This window comes from Embiotoca jacksoni, unplaced genomic scaffold (genome assembly GCF_022577435.1).
Source record: "Embiotoca jacksoni isolate LCO1_2020_lvr unplaced genomic scaffold, fEmbJac1.0.p SCAF_25, whole genome shotgun sequence".
In the NCBI taxonomy this organism is placed as follows: Eukaryota; Metazoa; Chordata; class Actinopteri; family Embiotocidae; genus Embiotoca; species Embiotoca jacksoni.
In genome coordinates this window covers 4,513,246-4,535,497 of record NW_027185376.1, presented here as the reverse complement: position 1 = coordinate 4,535,497, position 22,252 = coordinate 4,513,246, and the positions used below count along the sequence as shown (strand labels likewise).

At 41.9% G+C, this 22,252-nt stretch overlaps 2 protein-coding genes across 2 annotated transcripts; both read right to left on the bottom strand.

The window, feature by feature from the left end:
- Positions 1 to 7: 7 nt before the first annotated feature.
- On the bottom strand, positions 8 to 9,377 carry fasn2 (fatty acid synthase 2). The gene is made up of 6 exons (XM_069159372.1): positions 8,926 to 9,377; positions 8,353 to 8,506; positions 7,022 to 7,182; positions 6,583 to 6,789; positions 6,282 to 6,463; positions 8 to 5,533 (listed from the first exon to the last, which is right to left on the bottom strand). The coding sequence occupies exons 1-6, from the start codon at positions 9,017 to 9,019 to the stop codon at positions 8 to 10; spliced, it is 6,324 nt and encodes a 2,107-aa protein (XP_069015473.1). The 5' UTR covers positions 9,020 to 9,377.
- A 1,387-nt stretch (positions 9,378 to 10,764) lies between these two features.
- LOC138204437 (retinol dehydrogenase 12-like) lies at positions 10,765 to 15,945 on the bottom strand. Its single transcript, XM_069159706.1, has 7 exons — positions 15,776 to 15,945; positions 15,421 to 15,536; positions 13,120 to 13,275; positions 12,877 to 12,981; positions 11,974 to 12,183; positions 11,642 to 11,834; positions 10,765 to 11,071 (listed from the first exon to the last, which is right to left on the bottom strand). Exons 1-7 carry the CDS (start codon positions 15,787 to 15,789, stop codon positions 10,969 to 10,971), a joined length of 897 nt encoding a protein of 298 aa, XP_069015807.1. The 5' UTR covers positions 15,790 to 15,945; the 3' UTR covers positions 10,765 to 10,968.
- Positions 15,946 to 22,252: the final 6,307 nt, after the last annotated feature.

Genomic DNA, 22,252 nt, shown 5'->3' with positions numbered 1-22,252 from the left:
GAAGTGTTTACAGTCTGGTAGAAACATCATCCATGTCTTCAGACTCCTCATTTTCACCGAAACATTCAGCTCCTTCACTGAGTAAAGCTACCACTGTTGATATTGTAGCATTGGGATCCAACAGTTTCACCAAAGGCACATTCAAACCTCTGTCCCGGAAGATCAGATTCTGCAGAGTCATGGCCTGCATGGAGTCAATGCCTAGGGATGAAAGAGGTGACTCGTCTTTCAGCTCACTCTGGTCCATGCCAACGGTCTCACAGAGCAGAGAGATGACATAATCTTTTGGAGAAACGGTGGGGGGTTGCTTTGTTTGAGAATCTGTCTCTTTGGATTTCTGGAAGGCATCCTCGACCAATGCGGACAGGCGCAGCGTCAAGGACGAATTTTGAGAGAGGACGTTGTACCTGATGTTTTTGAAGTGAAACCTGCAAACAGCTTGTTGGGGTCGGTTGAGGATGAGGCATTGCTCCAAGCCTTTATGAATCTCAGCCACATCTAACACCATCATCCCCTTTGCCTCCAGGAAGCGCTGGAAATGCTCTTTGTTCAAGAGCAGACCGAGGTTCAGCGCTCCCCAGTTAATGGACTGTCCGGGCAATCCGACTTTACGCCTGTACTGACAGAACATGTCGAGGAATGTATTGGCTGCTGCGTAGTTTGTTTGCGATGCGTTTCCCAGGAAAGCCGAGATGGAAGAGTAGCACACAAAGTAATCTAAACGACAGTGCTGCGTTGCATGGTGCAAATTCAAGGCACCATTTACTTTGGGTCTGAAAACCTTCTCGTAAAGAGATCTGTCAAGAGTCTCAATCAGGCCGTCATGCAAGACAACTGCACTGTGAAACACCCCTCTGATTGGACATTGAGGGAACTTTTGGCCGATGACACTGATAACTTTGTGCACATGCTCAGAGACGGATATGTCACACTCCATGGTGGTGATGCTGTTTCCACACCGTTTCTCCACATTGCTTATTTCTAGCTTCACATCATGTGTGGGCTTGCTTCTGGAGATTATGACAATGTGCTCACCGCCTCTTTGCGAGATGAACTTGACGGTTTCAAAGCCCAGACCGGATAGACCGCCTGCCACTATGTACACCGATCTCTTTCGAAAAAGCTGTGTTTTTGTTGGCAGCAAAGGAATCTCAGACATTGTACTGCCAACATCTTTTTCCAGAACCACCACAGCCAGTTTGCTTGAGTTGAAGTAGGATTGTGGTTTCTCTGAATTGAGGCTCTTGCTTTCAGATCTCAGACTCTGAAAGGTAAAGCTTTCAAGAGCAAATTTCCTGCTCAGGTTCAGGGACTTTAGCCAGTGATAAATGTGTGGTCTCTGTGCTCTCAGGGAGCCCTTTTGCAAAACAGCTGGCATCTGAATTGTCTGCACATGAACACTTTCCTTTACACTTTGAAACATGTCCTGAGTGAGCAAACAGTGCATCTGAGATTCGCAGACGATGACAACATGTTGGATGCTGGGAAGGTTGCAAATTTTAGTAGTCAGAGACTCATCGAATGGAGGCAGGATGACAAAGGCATTGACATCTACAAAAGAGACATTGCACTGTGTACCAACAATCACGTTCCAGCCTGATTTGTAGGAGGTAAGTGCCAAGACTTTCACCAGAGCAGAATCAGGCTCAGAACACACGATCCCTAAATTATGTTTATCTCTGGGCAAGGCTCGATGCATGATCTCCCATGCCAGCACAAAGTAGGAGACACATGGTGTTTTTTGGAGGAAGGAGAACATTTTGGTGCAGTAGCACACATCCTCTGGAACTCTGACCTTACTAGCAGCCACTATAGGATAACAGGAAGCAACATGGTCTCCCACTTTGAACTTCTGTACATCTTTTCCTGCTGCTGTTATGGTTCCACTGAAGTCCAGAGTGAGTAGCTTGTGTTTCTGAGATGAATGTTTGTTCCAGTACAGTGTCTGGCCGAATTTCAAATGTGAAGCGCTGATGGGGAAGTAATCCGATGAATGAACACACATTTTACTGGGCCGGATTTCAACCGATGTGTCACCGATTGGCTCGGCTTCCTTGTCAACGTGAATGGCACTCAGTTGGGTCATCTTATGTGCATCAGCTGTCTGAAAGACACAAGTTTCAGACATTGTAGAGGTGTAACTGCCCTCTGAAATGTCATTAGCTTCTGGTGGGGTACGTACAATGGAAGGTTTCAAAACCAGCCCATCTTTTACCACCAACTCTGGATACTTGCTGCAAGGATATGATCTTAGGACCTCAAAAAGAGCTGCAATGTCCTTCGCAGAGATAGTGCCTATATCAACCAACTGAAAAGAAAGATCCGGTATCTCTGCAGCGAATGATCTTGTCATACCAGAAAGAGCAAAACCTGGACTTATGTGGTGTGGTGTGATTTCAGATGAACAGTAGGTTACTGCTCTTATCGAGTTTGGGAAATGAATTCGCTTCAACTCGAGGACTATTTGGCGGAAAATCTCACAGCAGCTCGCCAGATTCTGCAAGATGCCATCAGCTGCCATTGATGTCAGGTTTTTGTTGCCCCACAAAAACAAGACCTCATCAAAGTTTTTCTCAATATCTGTGATATTGAGATTTACCAAGAGAGAAGGAAACCCGTGGCTCAAGATATCTTCTGCATGTGTGAAGGAAATGTATTTAGATTTTGAATCCAAATGTTGTTGCAGACCTTTGGAGATCCCAGTATTGTCACAGAAGACCAAAGCCTTTGGGTGAGGAGCAGGAGGGGAACCTTTGGGGATGACACTGAAGGTGTTGTGGTAAAAGTACTCCTCAACCACATGAGAGCGGCTGCCAAGGTACTTGATTATCGCATGCTTAACCTCAACCAACACTCTGCCCTCCTTATCTGCAAAGCAGCCACAAACCTCCAAGTGATCAGCACCCACATTGGTTGCTCTCAGATAGACAATCATCTCCTTTTGCAAGGGTTCAAACACCGTCAGACTTCCTATTTTGGCAGGAAATCCTGACCTACCAGCAAATCTGTGCTCTACTGTAACTGGGAGAAGCTGCATCAGATAATCCAACACAACGGGATGAATGTAGTAGTCATGCAAATGAGACTGCAGTTCTTCTGGAACTGAAACAGCTGCAAACGCCTCCCTCAGATCTTCCCCATAGTGCACATCCCCCTTGTTCCGGAAGATGTCTCCATACTGAAAGCCTCCTTGAGAGAGATACCCATAAAACTCCTGAGAGCTCAATACAGATGTGCATCGTTTGTAGATGGGGCTCAGTGAAATGCACTGCTCCTCAATCAGTCTCTCTTTCTTTGAAACCACTGTGCCTGATGCATACACTGCAGAGGGGGAGAGTACCCTGAAACTAGTTTCTTTCTCCTTTGGTTCCAGTTGCACCTTCATTTCAGGGGAATTCTGGGTTAAAACAAATGGACTGTGAAAACTGACACTGAGCTGTAGTGAGTTGAGGGGTACTTTTGGTTTAGCACTGGCCAGGAATGCAGCTAAACCCAACTCGGCGTACAAGGCACCAGGGATGATGGGTATATCATTGTGCTTGTGCTCTTTCAAGTAAAAAGAAGAGTCAGATGTCAGATCACAGCTGAAAATATTGCTCTCACTTCCTGTCTGACAGAGCACAGGATGATTACGTGCAGTGTTTTTCTGTGCCACTCCGATGATGACATCTCTGTTTGAACAATCAAACTGGTATCTTGGGAAAGGCAGTGGTATCGTCTCATAACCTCTGTAGAAGGTGTTCCAATCTACCTGAACACCCAGTTCGAACAGTTTAGAAACAACAGACATGACTGATTCATGATCTTTCTCTGGTTGCACTGAGGCAAGAACAACTGTGTCATTTCCCAGAGATTCCATGATGTTTCTCTGCAGCGCCCTTCTTGGGCCAATCTCTACAAAGACTGGGTTCTTCTTCCCTTTAGCTGCCGACCTCACTGCCTGCTCAAAAGCTACTGGCTCACGAATGTTTCTCGCCCAGTATTCACCGGTGCAGAAATCTCCCTGTTGGACTTCTTTGCCCTTTACTGTTGAGAACAACTCTGTGTCAAGATCGTTCATCTGTAAGGAACCAATTGTCTTCTTGACCTCTGGCAGGATGGTGTCCATCAAGTGGCTGTGGTAAGCAGCGGGAACATCCAGCACACGAAGGAACAGATTCTGACTGTGAGCAGAGTTACTGAGCTCCTTATGGAGACACTCAATTGCATCTGCATCACCTGAAAGGGTGCAGGACACTGGGCTGTTGAAAGCAGCAAAGCAAACTCTACCAGAGTAAAGAGAGAGAAGAGAAGTTACCTCTGATACCGCCATATTGCTTATCACAAGCATCTTCCCCCCGGTGACTTTGCTCTGGAGAGTGCTGCGGAAATGTATGACTTTTACTGCATCCTCAAGAGACAAGATGCCGGAGCAGTGAGCGGCTGCAACTTCGCCAATGGAGTGTCCAAGAATCGCATCAGGCTTGACTCCCCAGTGCCTGAATAGAGTTGTAATCCCAACCTGGACAGCAAAGAGGAGTGGTTGGACAACGTTTGGTTTTTTGAAGTCGCTACTCTCAAATTCACTCTGAAGTGTCTCCATGATATTTAGAGTACTCAGACTTTGGAAAAGCTGCGTAATCTCTTGGATCTTCTCTCTGAATATAGGCTCATATTTTAGTAGCTGCTTGCACATGCCATGGTAAGTGACGCCATTTCCACAGAAGACAAACACTAGCTTTGGATCCGAGTATGCTGGGCTGATATTTTTGCCAACGGTGGCACTTAGATTCTCTTTAAGGTCGACCACAGATGATACCACAATGGCCTTTCTGTATTTAAGTTTTTGGTGGCTCCTTCTGCAAGCTGATGTGTACACCAGAGAGTCTAGATCAACTTTGTTATCGGCCTCGAGCCGTTTAATGGTGTCTTCCATCATCATAGTAAGAGATTTAGAGGAATTTGCTGACATGACAAAATACTTCACTTGCTTCTCGTTTTTCTTTTGCCCAACACATGACTGTGTGTGCTCTCTGACAATAGCATGTGCATTTGTTCCCCCAAAACCAAAGCTGTTGACTCCTGCAATTCTTGCACCGGAAGCTTCCCACCTTTGTGTTTCCTTGGGAATTTGAATGTTCAAGGCTTTGGTATCTACGCTGGAGGTTTCATCAGAGTAGAAAACTGAGGGAACAATGGTCTCGTGCTTCATCATTAGAAGAACCTTAATGAGTCCGGCCACCCCAGCTGCAGATTCAGTGTGTCCAATATTGCTCTTTACTGAGCCAATCCGTAGTGAATCCGAACCAGGAGGTCTGGCTTTAGCAATGACGTTCGATATGCTTCCCGCCTCTGTAGGATCTCCCGCTGGGGTTCCAGTCCCATGTGCCTCGATGTACTGGACATTTGCATTGTCAGACTCGGAGTAGATTCTGCGCAGCAGCTCCTCTTGTTGTGTCATGGAGGGTTTGGTGATCGGAGTGACTGTGTGTCCATCTTGGTTGACTGCCGTTTTCCTGATGACACCCCAGATATTGTCATGGTCTTGAAGAGCCTGTAAAGCAGCAACAAGACTCTTTTTTTTTTTTCTTTAAAAAAAAAATAAAAAAATCAAGTAGCCTATGTGACACTAATGTAGCAATGACATGGGAACTCAATATGATGATAATTACCTCCACCAAGGAGGGGATGGCTTCAGTGTGGTTTGTTTGTCCTAGTTTGTCAGCAGGATTATGGAACAACTACTGGTGCGATTTCCATGAAACTTGGTGGAAGGGTGTAGCATGGACTAAGGAACTACCCATTACATTTGAGAGTGGATCCGAAACATGAGGTGACATTTGGACTATTAGATGCTATACATCTTCAAATCTAGTAGATGGCAGTAAAGTTAAATAGTGACAAAACTTAGGCAGACATTAAAATAAAATGACTGTATCAGGGGGCAGACAGGGCTGAAAAAAGCATAATGGATTTTTTTGAAGGTCTACTGGGATTTGTCCTGGTATACCCGAGGGCCAGTACACTCGGTGAGAGTCAGTAGAACCAAAAACTGGTACAATTGTAAAATTGCCACAACTTCAAAGATACCTAGACATATATAGTGGTTGCAGTTGTAAATTAAAACGGCAAGCAGTGATATGCGGGGCTTCGCACGCCGCACATCGGGGATCCCGCTTTCGCACCATCGGTGCTTGGGCCCTAATAAAGGAGTGGACTATTGGCCTTAGTGGAGGTCTGGGTTCTGAGTGCCCTTCTAATTAGATATCTGATATGTTGTTCCACTCTTTCCATATTCTGACCTTTTTCATTGGCTTCAGGAGAACCACCCCACAGCCCTCCCCTCGACCGTAGCCATCTGCTCTGCTGGAGAAAGGTTTGCTGGTCCCATCAGGTGAGATCATCTTGGCCTTGCTGAGCGCAACAAACACTCGTGGCTCAATGATGCAGCTGACCCCTCCACAAACAGCCATTTCACAATCCCCTGATAAGATAAAACATACTTTATGATCTCTACCGATAATATTTTAACGCCAGGTTTTAAAATAAACCACAGTGCAAGGTCACTGTGTGTTATTGGCTTCAGTTAGAAACTGCACACACCTTGTTTAATGGATTGACAGGCAAGGTGAAGAGCCACAAGGGACGATGAACAGGCACAGTCTATGGACAGGGAGGGTCCAGTGAAGTTGAAGATGTAGGAGATTCTGTTTGCTGCAATACTCATGGCGAGGCCTGTGCCAGTCCAGTGGTTGATCATACTTGGGTGCATGTGTGCAGCATTTGTTTCATAATCTCTGTTCATTATCCCTTTAAATCAAAGCAACATAACACATGTTAAATGCATTTTTCATGAATATTTTGTATAATAATGATTTTAACAGGAGTAAAACTTGATACCCATATCTATTGTAAAAAGTCAGTTTAAGGACATGAAAGTAATGTAATGTAAAAAGTAAAAGTAAAAGTAAAGTAATGTTCATGATTTTAATGGAAAACGATAAAGAACACAAGAACTGGAGATGTGTTTTTACCATCTTACCGAAAAAAACTCCTGTCCTGGTCCCACTGGCTTTCTCCATAGGAATCCCAGCATTTTCTAAAGCTCTATAAACACACTGAAGGAGCTGTTTCTGTTGAGGATCCATTTGTTCCACTTCACTGTCACTGATGCCAAAAAACTTGTTGTCAAATTCATTGAATCTGAAAGTATTTAACATAATTAGATCAGCTTTAGGAAAAAACACATCTCATAATTCAAAGTCTCTCAATAATGCGTGTTTTAATAAATGTTGCTTTTCATGGATGTTTGACAGTCATTGTACAGAAAGATTTATGTTGCAGAATCTGAAACTGGAATTCTGTTTCCAGTTGAGCTCTCCTAAAAAGTTAAGTCATTTACCCGAAAGCACAATTTCAGTGAAGTAAGGAACATCTTGTATGGACTTGAAATAAAAATATATACATATAAATACATACATACATATATTTGCATATTCAGGTCTTTTTTCAGTGAGGGAGGAGGAAGATGTCATTTCATGAATTTCTACCCAAGAACATTTGCGTGGTAAACTCTTTTCAGACACAAAATGCTTTTCAAAAGCAAAATATTTTTCATATTTCTCTGCAGATGTTTCAAGGGGATCTTGAATTGCTTAAAGTGAAATTAACCTTCTTAACCAGTTTCACACGAGAACATTATTAGGGATCTGCACAGCAGTAAATTTATTCTGCTGGTTGAACACACACGCACACACACACACACACACACACCACTTGTTTTTTTTCAGTAAAAGAAAACTTTTCAGTAGGCCATAGCTCAGTTTTTTGATGTGAGGAAAAACCCCTTATCCTTTTTGTTCATCTCATGAGCTGCACTGTTTTTCCATTTCCCCCCCTTCTCGGCATTGTGTCATGAGCACTCATGTGCATTGTTTAAACACCCCATACTGAAGGACTGATGACCGCTGATGGTGTTCTATCACTAACATTTCCCCCACAGTTACTCTTTCTCAAGGCATGTTCAATGCCTACGCCAGATACCAGGCTTATATATAGACATCCCACACCTGGTGGTAATCCTCAATCAGTGACCTCATCAGCAAATTACAGCACACCTGAGTTCAATCACGATCACTGGACTTTAGAAAAAAGTTAGGAAAATATTTAAAATTTTTTGACAGATATAATATATACACAATATAAAAACTTTAAAGTATATCCCAATTTTTTTTAAATGTTTCAATAATCCGTCTTAAAGGAGAGAATCTAAAAGTAAGGCCAACAAACAAATGGACACATGTGGAGCTATAAAATGTAGTACACAAAATATTTAATCTATCTAGGCTGTATGATAAGGTTTAAAGATCGTACCCGTCAATGAGAGCAGCCTTGGCTGTGCGAGATTTCCCCGCTTTGTTGTCATCAGAGTCAAACCAGCTGGATAAATCAAATCTCTCTCTGGGAACTGGCACAGAACAGTTTCTCCCATCCACCAGAACCTTCCAGAAATTATCAAGCCCTTCTCCTGATGGGAGGAAAACATACATTTGTTATAACGCCTTAAAGCTCCAAAGCAGTAATTGTTTTATGGAATGAAATGTGATCATCGTAGCTTGATTTCAATCAAATAAAAATAATTACATCTTTTTTTCTTTTCTTTAGAATCACAAGGGCTTAATTTCACTTATTATGATTGTTGTTTAGATGTTGTAGATCTTAAGTGAACACGTTTTAATCAATTAATTTTCAGAGAAGATATTTAATGTTTTTGTAAAATAATGCAAAGCGTCTTTATTTTTAGTACATTGAGACATCTTTTTTTTTTTTTTTACTTTTCTTTACATATGAGGCAGAACTTTTTTTTTCAATGGCAAATTATTCGGTTACATAAAAACTCAATGAACAAACAAAACAAAAAAACGAAGTTCCCTAAATTCTGCTCACCTCCTGGAAAATTGCATCCGATTCCCACCACAGCGATGCCGTCCTCAGGTTCTTCCATCCTCACAGAACTTCCCTGAGAGAAAAAAAAAATCATAAACCGTCACGTCTGCATCACTTTTACCTCCTGGCAGAATCATATCAACTTATTTCTGACCTTATTTCTAAACGGTGTAATTAGTCCAGTTTAGTCATGCACCAGGGCTTCCTTACATCCATCCTGCTTGCCGTTTGCCTCGGTGATAGTATCACTGCGAGACTCTTGGTTGAGTTTTATAGCCAGCTTCTTTTCTTTATGAAACATTAATGGTTCACTGTATATGTGGCCATGGTGATGAAAGACTTCAGTGCACACATTTATGGCGCCTTGTAAATGATAAGACCCGGTTTAATGAGTAAATCAATATGTGGCACAATGAAGTGACTCTGGGTCTGGTCTCATTGAGGCTCATCAAAGTCATTCCATAACTAAAAAAGTGTTTGAATGGGTATTCATTTTAAAGGATACCTCACAAATTCATGGCTTTAAAGACTAAAATCATGTTTACATAAAGCAACTGCAAGCGTTAAGAAATAGGTCATATATAATGAGTCATTAGTGCTATCATTATTTCATGGCACATTTCAAATAACAATAAGAACAGCCACATATTCTATGACAACATAACATTTTTTTAGCTGGATAGTTTGTTTCATAAATGGCATTTCACAGAACGCTGTTGGAGGCCACATCAAGGGCGGATGTTTTTCTTTATCACATTTATATTTAATTTATTGCCATTGTGTATTGCAACAGATAATAAATATAGTCGTATTAAAGATAATTATTTGTTTACTCATTACTCTTTATCAAGCAGGTGATGAAGCCAAGAGGGCGAAGGGTCGTTAGTGATAAAATAAATGATCGACTTAAACTGATTATCCTTAGGTTATAAAACATTTGAAATATTTGTCTGGGGAAAAGGGAACTGAAGTGAAACTAACTAAACCAGTTTAATTAATAAACTGTAGGTCAAACTAAAACAAAAATGATCTGTCATGTAGACCTTTTTCTCGGCAGATATTCTTACATGTAATTAAGCACAGGTGTATTCTATTAGCGATAGCCGCATGCTGAGGGTCGGTCCCAATTAATGGAACAGAGCCATCGTTGGCGCACCTGCGTTTCATCTACTGTGACAAGTCTGCCGTGAAAAACATTTCCTCAATATGAATATTACTAATATTACCATTACTGACCACTAAAAAAAGACCAAAACAAAAATATTTTCACAGTAAAATCAATTTAGCAAATGAAAGTGTTTAATCCCCTTTACCTTTTTTTTTACACCATTTTTTTTTTACGATAATTGGACATTTCTACACTCAAAACAGGTGTTTTAGAAATTTTGCGCATTTAATAAAAATCTATAACTGAAATGCGTCTTTTACAAAAGTATTCAGACCCATAGAGACACAAACTGTTGGGCTGATCGACCACCGTTGGGTCATTTGGGAGAGAACGTCTGATGTTAAAAGACCTGAAACGCCTAAACACACCACGATAGACCACCGACGATGTGTTCATGTACACCTGAAGATGTACTTTACAAATTGCCTGTTTTTTTTTTTTTTTCCATTATAAGTAAGTGTGTAGTTGCTAAAAACTCTTTTCCATAAACTTAAATACTAAGCATCTGGAAACAGACAAAAACACAATCATGTAGTGTAAGTATTAGTTAACTGTCAGAGAATTCAGGCACAGGAAATGTACAAGACGTGGACAACACTGTAGACAAAACAATATTCAGATAATCAATACAAACTTGAATGAAAAAGAAAATCAGTATCATAAACTTGACATAAACTTAATATTATCTTTATTAGAAATAATTAATTAGAATAATTAGAAATAATATGTAAAACAAACACATACAAGAACTATAAGTAGTATGTTAAGACAATTGTGCCTCATTTCCTGGCAGGGCGGATTGGTGATATATTGCATCATTTAGTAAACATAACAGACGGTAAAGATTCATTTATTTTTTTCAAATCCAGGTGTTTTCATTCCCACGTTATGGAGAGCATTCGGCAGCTCAGCTCCCACAACTTCTTCGCCAGGTCGTCGTCCTTGGCGGCCGCGCAGCAGCTGGCAGGAGCACAGTCGCTGCAAGCAAAGATTTATTTAGATCATCTCTTGAACACATTCGTGGTCCTGTCGGCTGTTTTAAGTTCGGCGATATCTATTCTGTCCTCCTGTGAATGAGGTGAAATCCTGATATACTGCCGAGTACCCTTGGAGGGCCTGCATTCCCAGCATGCCTTGCCGAGATATCTGAGGCCTCCGAACGGGTCGGGAGGGCCGCTGAACATGATGTCAATAATTTTTCAAATCTGATGCAATGAAGCCAGCTTGTCGATTTTTCTTTTTCTACGTCTTTTGGTTAGAATTATTTTTATTTTATTTTTTTTTTATTTTTTTTTTTTTTACATGGTTTCTTGTTCATTTATAAGATTTTATTGCTGTAGAAATGTTAAACGTGTTTCGATTTCTACAATACTTCTGAGTGTCCATAGCGGGATTTGACGCTGAAGTTAGCCTCAGCTCAGCTTCCGACCTCACTGAAAGTTGCTGTGTTTCACTTTCAGAGGTCCCAGTGTAAAGATGTTGGGGGACCACTATATCAAAGACAGTTGCTGGAGACAGGAAATGCAACACGATGTCTGTATGTTGTACCTGTAGTATCCACCGCTCTCCTTCTCCAGCGACGGTTCCACGGCGCAGTAAATTGACGTCTGAGCTCCCTGCACAGAGTTTTTGGTGAAAGGACTGACCACCTTCATGACCAACTGCTGAAAGCCATTCAGATGGCGCCATAAGTCAGTCTGCACAACTCCAGGATGGAGAACGTACGCCGTCACGCCCGTGCCTGACAAAAAAAAAAAGAAAGAAAGAAAGAAAAGGTGAATGCCTGAATAAAAAGGTGCTGCATTTTCTATTCTAATGAAAGATGCCAAAATCCTCTAAATACTGATCAAAGTAAAAACGCGAGGTTTTAAGACAAAAACCTTCGAGGCGTCTGGCCAGGGAGCGGGTGAAGAGGACGTTGGCCAGCTTGCTCTGGGAGTAGGCTCGTCCCTTGTCGTAACTCTTCTCGCTGTTGATGTCCTCCAGGTTGATGGAGCCCCAGCTGTGAGCCATCGACGACACCGTGATGATCCTGGCCGGCGCCGAGCGTTTAATCAGGTCAATCAACAAATGCGTCAACAGGAAATGACCTGGAGAAGAAGGAAATAGTTCCAAAATTAGATTTGGAGTTTCAGGAAAAAAGAGGAAAGCTAACATGAATTATGGCAATAAATATTTTTTTTTTTCTAATGACAGGACAGACCAAATAACAGGATTTTTCCACAACTTGAAAGTTTGTCTTTTTTTAATTTACAGATTATACAGATTTCTACCACGTTAACATGTGACAACCAGAAATGTTTATTCACAACAGATATGACTACGGACTATATGAAATTTTGGTGCACGTGTCCCACTATATATTCTCTTTATAAGCAAGTTGGCTCTGAATGGCCCCGTCTGTCATACCAGTAAATATTCAGTCTTACTTCAAACAGCAACATAAAGAGAGTTGAATTCAAGCAGCTCTGAGAGATCCGGTAGCAAGTCTGCCACCTAGTGGACGTCACATGTAGGCATAGTAACCGTTTAAATGCCCTGATGTCTCTCTCGTCGGATATACAAGCAGCAAAGACTTGGAGCTACTCTGCTCGAGCAATGTTGGTAGTCCACCGTGACAGAAAATCCAAATAATTAGCCACAAACACAACGAGCAATTTTTTTTTTTTTTTGAGAATTAGTTGCAGTTCTGGATCGTAAATCTGGAAAAAAACAAGAGGCCTCAGTGATGAAGCTAAAAGTCAGTCCTGTCCTCACCGATCACGTAACTCGGTTTTATTTACCCATGTGGTTGACTCCGATCTGCATCTCAAAGCCATCTGCTGTTTTCCCATAAGGACACACCATCACTCCGGCATTGTTGATGAGGATGTTGAGTTTTTGCTCATCTGTGAGGGGAGGAGAGAGGGGAGGAGAGAGGGGAGGAGAGAGGGGAGGAGAGAGGGGAGGGGGAAGCATCGAGATGTAAAACTGCGTCATGGAGTCTCTTCCCGTGTTCGGTTTTCATCAGGAACAAGTGTCTTCACCTCTGTTGATGGCTTCGGCGAACTCTCTGATGGACTTGGTGTCCGACAAGTCGAGTTTCATGCAGGCGACGCTGTCGCTGCCCGAGCTCTCCTTGATCTCTTTCACGGCCGCCCCGGCTTTCTCCATGTCCCTGCATGCTATGATGACCTTCGCCCCTACGCAGAAAAAAATAAATAAATAAACAGAACAATAAACGAGGTCAAACGTAAATATTTTGTGTATCAGCAGATATCAGAGTGAATGTGCGGTTAAATGGGCGAAGAGCGCCCTCTCGTGACAAACTGTGCACATAAACCCTCTGCTTATTATACTCTTAAATGTATCAGGAAAAACAGATGTCATACAACAGATTTTATAATGAACTTTGTTCCTCTTGACTTTTTTTTTGTTTGTTTTTTTGCTGCTAATTCAAAGCTGATTTTTCAGCTTCTGGTGAGTTTTATTGTGATCTTCTCATCCCGCGGATCTAAAAGTCAACAAAAGTCCATACGGCCACAACAAAAAGAGGTTCTCAGCTGTTTAGGACTAATATTGACTCTAGGAGGGGTCTCCATTAACCGGTAGATCAGGATCTTACCCGGTATTTTCTCAGAGGAGCTACAAAATGCAAGTATGTCAGCTACGCTCCAAACCTGTGGAACAAACTACCCGTTAGATATCAGGGAAGCTTTCTCAGGAAATACTTTTAAAACAAAGATGAAAAAAAACCCACATCTCTTTACATCCACCTTTAACTAGGTACTCTTGAAGCTCTCTTTCACTTGAACTACTGCGCCTTTAAAATGCATATTGCTTTATTTTATATTTTAACTCTATTTGTGTTTAATTTTATGCATTTGATCTGTTTCTTATGCATCTCATTTCTTTTCTATATATATATTTTTTTTTAATTTTCCTTTATATCTGTTTTTATGTGAAACACTGCATGTCGTTTTCTTGCTGTACTGCATGAAGCTGCATTTCTTGTAGGAAAGGTGCTATACAAATAAAGTGTATTATTATTATTATTATTATTATTAACATTATGAATGTAACCATAGTAACGCTGCTGGGGGACCTCGTTACGTGCTGAGCTTCTTTTCTTTCCTCCTACTCTTTAACTGACTCACACCTCACCATCCTTTTCTCTGCCGTAGCTTTTTCTTATTATCTGTTGTCTCTCCAGTCAGTTCCTTCGCTCGTGTAGTTTCCGTTCTTTGTTTTGCAGATGTCCCGTCATGGAGCTGCATGTCTCCACCAACAGTTCTTCTCTTCTATCTCTACGTGATGAAAGACTTCAGTGCACACATGTAAGGCGCCTTGTAAATGATTAGACCCGGTTTAACGAGTAAATCAATATGTGGCACAGTGAGGTGACTCTGGGTCTGGTCTCATTGAGGCTCATCAAAGTCATTCCATAACTAAAAAAGTGTTTGAATGGGTATTCATTTTAAAGGATACCTCACAAATTCATGGCTTTAAAGACTAAAATCATGTTTACATAAAGCAACTGCAAGCGTTAAGAAATAGGTCATATATAATGAGTCATTAGTGCTATCATTATTTCATGGCACATTTTAAATAACAATAAGAACAGCCACATATGTGTATTAGTGACAACATAACATTTTTTAGCCGGATAGTTTGTTTCATAAATGGCATTTCAAGGGCGGATGTTTTTCTTTACCACATTTATATTTAATTTATTGCCATTGTGTATTGCAACAGATAATAAATATAGTCGTATTAAAGATAATTATTTGTTTACTCATTACTCTTTATCAAGCAGGTGATGAAGCCGAGAGGGCGAAGGGTCATTAGTGATCAAATAAATGATCGATTCGACTTAAACTGACTATTCTTTTAGGTTATAAAACATTTGAAATATTTGTCTGGGGAAAAGGGAACTGAAGTGAAACTAACTAAACCAGTTTAGTTAATAAACTGTAGGTCAAACTATAACACAAATTATCTGTCATGTGGACCTTTTTCTCAGCTTTTTCTTCCTTAAAGAGGAGTTTTTTGGTTTGGTTTTTTTTACCTCCTAGTTTATGTGGGAATTGTTGAATTGTTGGGTTCTTCTATAATATTGTAAAGTCTTGCTGTAAGGACTTTAATGTGTTAAGTGCCATGAAATAACCTATGTTGTGATTTGGCGCTAGATAAATTAAATTGAATTGAATTGAGCCATGACACAGCAAAAATATAAAACAATAATATAACAAATACTGTTCTGATTTACAAAATGTTTATTGGACTCGGTGTGCAGGTTGTAATCCAAACTTTTAGACTGCGGTCTTGACCGAAGAGTCGGACCTCACCTCTCTTTGCCAGGTCGATGGCCGTCTCCTTGCCGATGCCGGTGTTGGCCCCGGTGATGACCACCGTCTTCCCATCGAGTCGTTCCTCAGAGGACCAGGCACCCCGGAAGAGATTTCTAAAATATTGGAAAAACCTGTTGAACGTCTCAACCGGCAAACTGGGTGTAACAGGACATGACATGACATCCTACCAACTCATAAAATGGTTCATAACTGCAGTGATGAAGGTTTTCTAAGCCCCCCAATTTAGGCTGTTTTCTTCTTTATGAAGGCTATAAGATACTTTAAAAATAACTAAAATGACAGAATATGTATTGGGTGTAGTATTTAAAAAGAATATGAAGATTATCCTCACCTTACTGCTTGCATGTCACGTGATTACAGTCGATTACTTTCGAGTCGAAAACCTCAAAACGTGGATTAAAAAAAACAACTTAAATGTCAAGATTTAAATGCCCGTAAAGCAACACAGACGTCTTAAAAAGCGCCTGTTGTGGATAAAAATAAAATAAAGTGGCGAAGCGGAACTGTTGAAATATAACAACGTTTGGTAGGCTGGGATTTCAGCCAATCGGCTGCGACTCCACAGGTTTTGGACAACGCCGATTGGCTAAAGTGCGAATTGGAGGTCCGTCCTTTGTGGACGGTGCGCTCGATGGGAAATACTGGCTGAACCGGAGGGGTGGGGTGTCACAAATTAGGTTAGGTTAGGCAACATCTGATAGAAAAAAAGCTGTTTAAAAAAACAAACAAAGTTTTTTATTTTAAATCATATTTAAAAAAAAAAAAAAATCAGCTCTGACACGTTTTACAGTTGTTCTTGCGCTTCTTTTTCTAACAGCGAAAACGATCATTATAATGTTCATATGTTATAACAATAGTTGCAGCAATTTAAATAGACTTTAAATTTCACGTTTATTAATTTGAATCTTTAATATGTTTCAGTGATGATTATATGTATGCTGTTTATAACTGTCGGGTCATGCAGCAGTAAATTACTGATGAACGGGAAGTCAGAATGACATTGCAAATAATGATAGTTACACAACAAAACAAAAAAAAAACAGTACAGCTTTACTCAAAATTTGATTGGAGGATCAGTGTGAGATGTAAATTCAGATTTCAGACCTCTTTTTTGCCTGGTTGATGACTGGTGACAATTAATTAATTAAGGACATCAATAGCAGGACGGACTGTATCACAGAATACATCAAATTCTGTGAACACACCACCGTACCATCCCGGACTGTAAAATGCTTCCCCAACAATAAGCCGTGGATCACCAGTGACCTGAAAGTTCTTCTTAATAAGAAGAAAGCAGCCTTCAGGTCTGGGGACAGGGAGGAGCTCAGGAGAGTGCAGCGCCACCTGAAGGAGAAGCTCAGGGAGTGCAAGGACTCCTACAGGAGGAAGCTGGAGGCCAAACTCCAGCAGAACAACGTGAGGGAGGTGTGGACCGGTATGAAGGAGATTACTGGGTTCAAGGGGAGAGAGAGACAACCAGGGGGAACCTGGAGAGGAACAACCAGGGGGAACCTGGAGAGGTCAAATGAACTAAACTGTTTCTTCACCCTCATCTGTCTCCTCCACACCTCACACCTCCCAAACACCTCTGCTGCCTCCCCCCCTCCCCCCTCTGCGCCCCCTGGTGAACTGCATAGAGCCCTCAATCTCAAAGGGCTCTTCCTCCATCGACACCTCGACCCCCCCCCCCCCCCACACACACACACACACACATACACCCCTCACCCCCCTCTCTGTGACGACTGGCCAGGTTAGGAGACAGCTGGAGAGAATCCACCAGCACAAGGCTGCAGGGCCTGACGGCATCAGCCCCGGGGTCCTGAAGACCTGCGCCGTCCAGCTGGCTGAGGTCCTACAACACCTCTTCAACCTGAGCCTGAAGCAGGAGGAGGTCCCGGTGCTGTGGAAGACGTCCTGCCTGGTTCCTGTCCCCAAGAAGACGACTCCATCTGGCCTCAACGACTACCGACCGGTTGCCCTCACATCTCATGTGATGAAGGTGCTGGAGAGGCTGGTCTTGGCCCACCTCAGGCCGCTGGTGAAATCTTCTCTGGACCCGCTGCAATTTGCGTACCAGCCTCGTGTGGGAGTGGACGACGCCATCATCTACCTGCTGCAACGAGCTCAGTCTCACCTGGATGGAACCGGTGACTCTGTGAGAATCACTTTCTTTGATTTCTCCAGTGCATTCAACACCATCCAACCACTGCTGCTGAGTGAGAAGCTGCGGGTGGTGGGGGTGGACGCGCCCACCGTCTCCTGGATCAATGACTACCTGACAGGCAGACCACAGTTTGTCCGTCTGGGCAGTGTGCTGTCTGATACGGTGGTCAGTGGTATTGGAGCTCCTCAGGGAACTGTTCTGTCTCCCTTCCTGTTCACCTTATACACAACTGACTTCCAGTACAACTCAGAGTCCTGCCATCTGCAGAAGTTCTCTGATGACTCTGCAGTGGTAGGATGTATAAGGGATGGATGGGAGGACGAGTACAGGGCAGTAGTGGAGGACTTTGTGGAGTGGGCTGGTGGAAATCACCTGCTCCTGAACGTGGCCGAGACCAGAGAGATGGTGGTCGACGTCAGGAGGAAGACGACGGCTCCACAACCGCTGAGAGTTCTGGGAGAGGAGGTGGACATGGTTGAGGAGTACAAGTACCTGGGTGTGTCCATCGACAACAGACTGAACTGGAAGACCAACATCAACGCCGTCTACAAGAAGGGGATGAGTCGACTCTTTTTCTTGAGGAAACTTCGATCCTTCAATGTGTGCAGCGAGATGTTGGAGATGTTCTACCAGTCTGTTGTGGCCAGTGCATTGTACTTCGCTGTGGTCTGCTGGGGGAGCAGCATTGGAGCCGGAGACACCAACAGACTTAACAAACTGGTTAAGAAGGCCGGCTCCATCATCGGCTACAAACTGGACAGCCTGGAAAAGGTGGTGGAGAGGAGGACGCTGAACAAACTATTGTCCATATTGGATAATCCTGTCCACCCTCTCCACCACCTGCTGCAGGGACAGCGGAGCACTTTCTCTAAAAGACTCCTCCAGCTCCGCTGTCACAAGGACAGATACAGGAGATCATTCCTGCCCACAGCAATAAGACTGTACAATAACTCACCTCTGGCAAAATCCATCACAGTACAATAACACTGTTGACTGTGTTTCTTGGTTTGTTTGTATATAATATATATAGATATATACTGTACTGTATATATATATATATATATGTTGACTGTGTTTCTTGGTTTGTTGTATATAATATATATAGATATATAATGTACTGTATATACTGTGCATTTTATATTTTATATTTATATTTTTTACTGCTAGTTACTGCTATTTTATTGCTTTTCTATTATTCTATTCTATTCTATTCGATTATTTTATTCTATTATTTCTATTATTATTTCTTATTGCTTCTGTATGCTGCTGTAGCGAAAAAATTTCCCCTCGGGGATTAATAAAGTAAATACCTACCTACCTAACCCTTTTACTGTCTCGTCATGATATTATTGTTCCACTGTACTGTATGTCTTTATCCAGCAGGTGGCAGCACATGACCATCTACCACTTTGAACCAGCTGAGGCGGCCTGTTTTTCTTTGACAGCAGCCCTGTGGTGTATACTGTGTTTTGTCTATAGACAGATTATCAGTTTGGTATTTGGGTAAATCTTGTCCTTGGCTTAGATCTCAGTCTTCTGGCAAATAATCCGCCCCCCCCCCCGCCCCCTCCCATCCCCCTCATTATCCATCACGTACAACCAAAACACCATGAATGGCTTCATTCATACCTTTGCAGACATTATTGCAGCGATACAGTGAGCTTACAGGCTGCGGACAAAAGGTCATTAGGACAGGAAACACTGAGCCGGTCATCAGCTGATTGTGCGTAAAACAACATTTTCTTCCTCTTTTTTTTTTTTTTTTTTCCTGCAAGATCAGTCAGCAGAGGAGTTCTGTGTGCACCCGCTCGTTTGGCTCATGTTGTCGGGACATAAATCAGTTTTAAGCAGTGTAAATTGGGGGACCGTAAAGCAAAGACCCCATGAAGAAAATGTGAACTTTCAGGGTGAAAATGTCTCTTCGGTGGTTTGTAGCTGAGCACGCGGTGGTTTTAAGTTGGGAAAGTGATGAAGAATAAAGACACGTATGCTCGTGTTAACTGGATCCACGCTCATTAGAAAACAATGACAGGAGTCCAAATCAAGTTTGTGTGCACTCCCCCTGATTAAACCCCCCCCCCCCTCCCACCCTCCACCATCCATCTCTAACATCTTTTGTCCATGTTTGTTTAAGCAACAAGTGAATGCAAGTGTGACAGGAAGTGGTTGTAAGTGGCTGCTGATTCATTTAGCATAGGACATGACTTATTGTCATCACCTCGCAGTAAATCACCTCAACACCTTTCATTTTATTCTTCATATTTGTGACACATACAAAAAGAAAAGTACGTGCTTATTTGTTTGTGACATTTTTGTCTCCTGTGTTTGTTGACAGCCTCCTGTTTTGTCATCAGACATAACAGTTTACCTCAGTTATTGTTGGCGCTGCACTAGCAGCTTCCCAGAAGCCAAAGACAATGGAGAGAGCAGGAGGATGCACTGAATAAACTATGAGAACAATCCATTAGCTATAATGGGACGATTAACTTTAGTTTGGCAGATGGGAAGAAAGAGGATGCAGGTTGTTTTTTTGGTTGTTTTTTTTTTACGCACGGGGCAAAAAGACATAAATAAACAACTGTGGACTGAAGGAGAATATTTTGTACTCATGAGGCTGAGCAACAGTGACTCGAAAATAATGAACCTGTTGCTTTCAGAGAACATGTAGAAAAATACCTTAAAGATTAAGTAACGCAAAAACAGATGATTAAAAACGGTAATTATGACGTGAAAGCAGCTCACCTGATTCCCTCTAAAAAAATAATAATCTTGAAACACTGCCGTTATCGCAGGTATACCTACAGACGAGCATGCATCTTCTTGAATCACTCATCTTGCGGGGGACATAAATCTGTTTACAACCTCTCGTTTGGGTACAAAAAACAAAATTCCTATGATGTAAATAATTACATGTTTAGGGTGAAGACTTTGGTTTAAGGTCCAGGTAAAGTGAAGGTTTAGATTTATGTTTGGGTTAGGAGTAGGCGAGTGGTATCTATGGTAATGATGTCACCAGGGAAATGTGTGAAAGAATATATGAAGAAAATAAACACAGGAAAATAAACAATAAATAAATAACTCCTCCTGTCTCTTTTCTATTTATAGAAATGTAAGTTATCCATGTTGATTCAGTTGATCTTTTAGCTCAATTCTACTCACAGAAGGATGGAACTATTTTCTGATGACCTTATAATATCTTATAAAGATTAGACAGTAAGATTATTGAAAAAAAAAAAAAATCTTACAAATTCTCCTTCCTTAATAGAAAAGAACAGAATATATGACATGAATATACAATTCAAAAACCCACGTGCTCTTGTCTTAAACTGTGAGTGAGCTCTGATCAGAAAAAGTCCAACTCCATAAAATGATTGTGAAAAACAGTCTTCTCGTGTCACAATCTGACTTCATTGTTCCAAACGTTTTGGAAACACTAATCATTTTTGAGCTGAGGGCAACTTTTAAGTTTCTCAACAATAAAATGCAGTGAGCATTTGAACAGCTTGAAGAAAGGCCTTTTTTTTTTTTCTTCTTATTTTTATGAAAGTGACTATTTAAAGAGGAGGTTAACTTGGAAAGATACTCAGCTGTCTAAACATAGTGATTTGTGGCATGAATTGCTTATTTCCATGCCCTTTCAAACAGTCCAGAAGCTGGCAGAGACGCAGTCTTAAAGTTTACATTATAACAATATTTTTCCGAGGTCACATCCCAACTGCCACACACACACACACACACACACATACACACACACACATACACATACACACACACACACATACACACACACACACACACACACATACACATACACACACACACACACACACACATACACATACACACACACACACACACACACACACACATACACACACACACACACACACACACATACACACACACACATACACATACACACACACACACATACACACACACACACACACACACATACACATACACACACACACACACACACACACACACACACACACACACACACACACACACACACACACACACACACACACACAGGCGGCTCGCTGTCTGCTGCCTGGAAAAGTCGGGCTCTCATCTACAAAACCTCCAGTTATCTGAAGCTGATAAACATCTCCGAGTGTCCTCCATCTCCTGCCACCACCTCTACTGTACGGACAAACCTCTATTTAGTCTGTACTTTTTTTTTGTGTGTCTGCAACCCCCCCCTCCCCCCCTCCCCTCCCACCACATGTATTCAGTTTCTCACCCTCTCAGCCTCCCTCACCTCTTTGAGCAGTTACATAACACATAAAACGGCGCCATTCATTTGCTCAAACCGTTTCTCTCCGCTGATCCGATCTCCGACCCGTAATGGCCCTTTTTTCGGCCGTTGCGCCATTTTCCTCAGATACCGATCTTTACTTTCATAATTACAGTCTTTTTTTTTTTTTTTGTTCTTTTTTTTGTGGTTGTTGTTGTTGTAGTACACCAGATGACAGAACCCCCCTTCCCCCCTTTCATCTCAGCACTGGAGCACACTGCAGCATTTACTCCCTGCCACACCGGTCCCCCCCTCCTTAATTGGGCCTCAGCACTTTTTCTCTCCAGTTTTTCATTTTTCTCTGGAGAAATCAAACTGGGCAGTCATTTAAAGGTCGTTGC

What these genes read in the sequence shown, in the direction of transcription:
- fasn2 (XM_069159372.1), bottom strand. Translation starts at nt 9,019, where the DNA reads ATGATTTTTTTTTTCTCTCAGGGAAGTTCTGTGAGGATGGAAGAACCT. An exon ending in AAGGCTGCTCTCATTGACGG is followed by an intron (nt 7,183 to 8,352) that starts GTACGATCTTTA and finishes AAATACTTTCAG; the next exon opens with ATTCAATGAATTTGACAACA. An exon ending in TCCTGAAGCCAATGAAAAAG is followed by an intron (nt 5,534 to 6,281) that starts GTCAGAATATGG and finishes GCTGCTTTACAG; the next exon opens with GCTCTTCAAGACCATGACAA.
- LOC138204437 (XM_069159706.1), bottom strand. An exon ending in CGCCGAAGCCATCAACAGAG is followed by an intron (nt 12,982 to 13,119) that starts GTGAAGACACTT and finishes CTCCCCTCACAG; the next exon opens with ATGAGCAAAAACTCAACATC. An exon ending in CCTGGCCAGACGCCTCGAAG is followed by an intron (nt 11,835 to 11,973) that starts GTTTTTGTCTTA and finishes TTTTTTTGTCAG; the next exon opens with GCACGGGCGTGACGGCGTAC.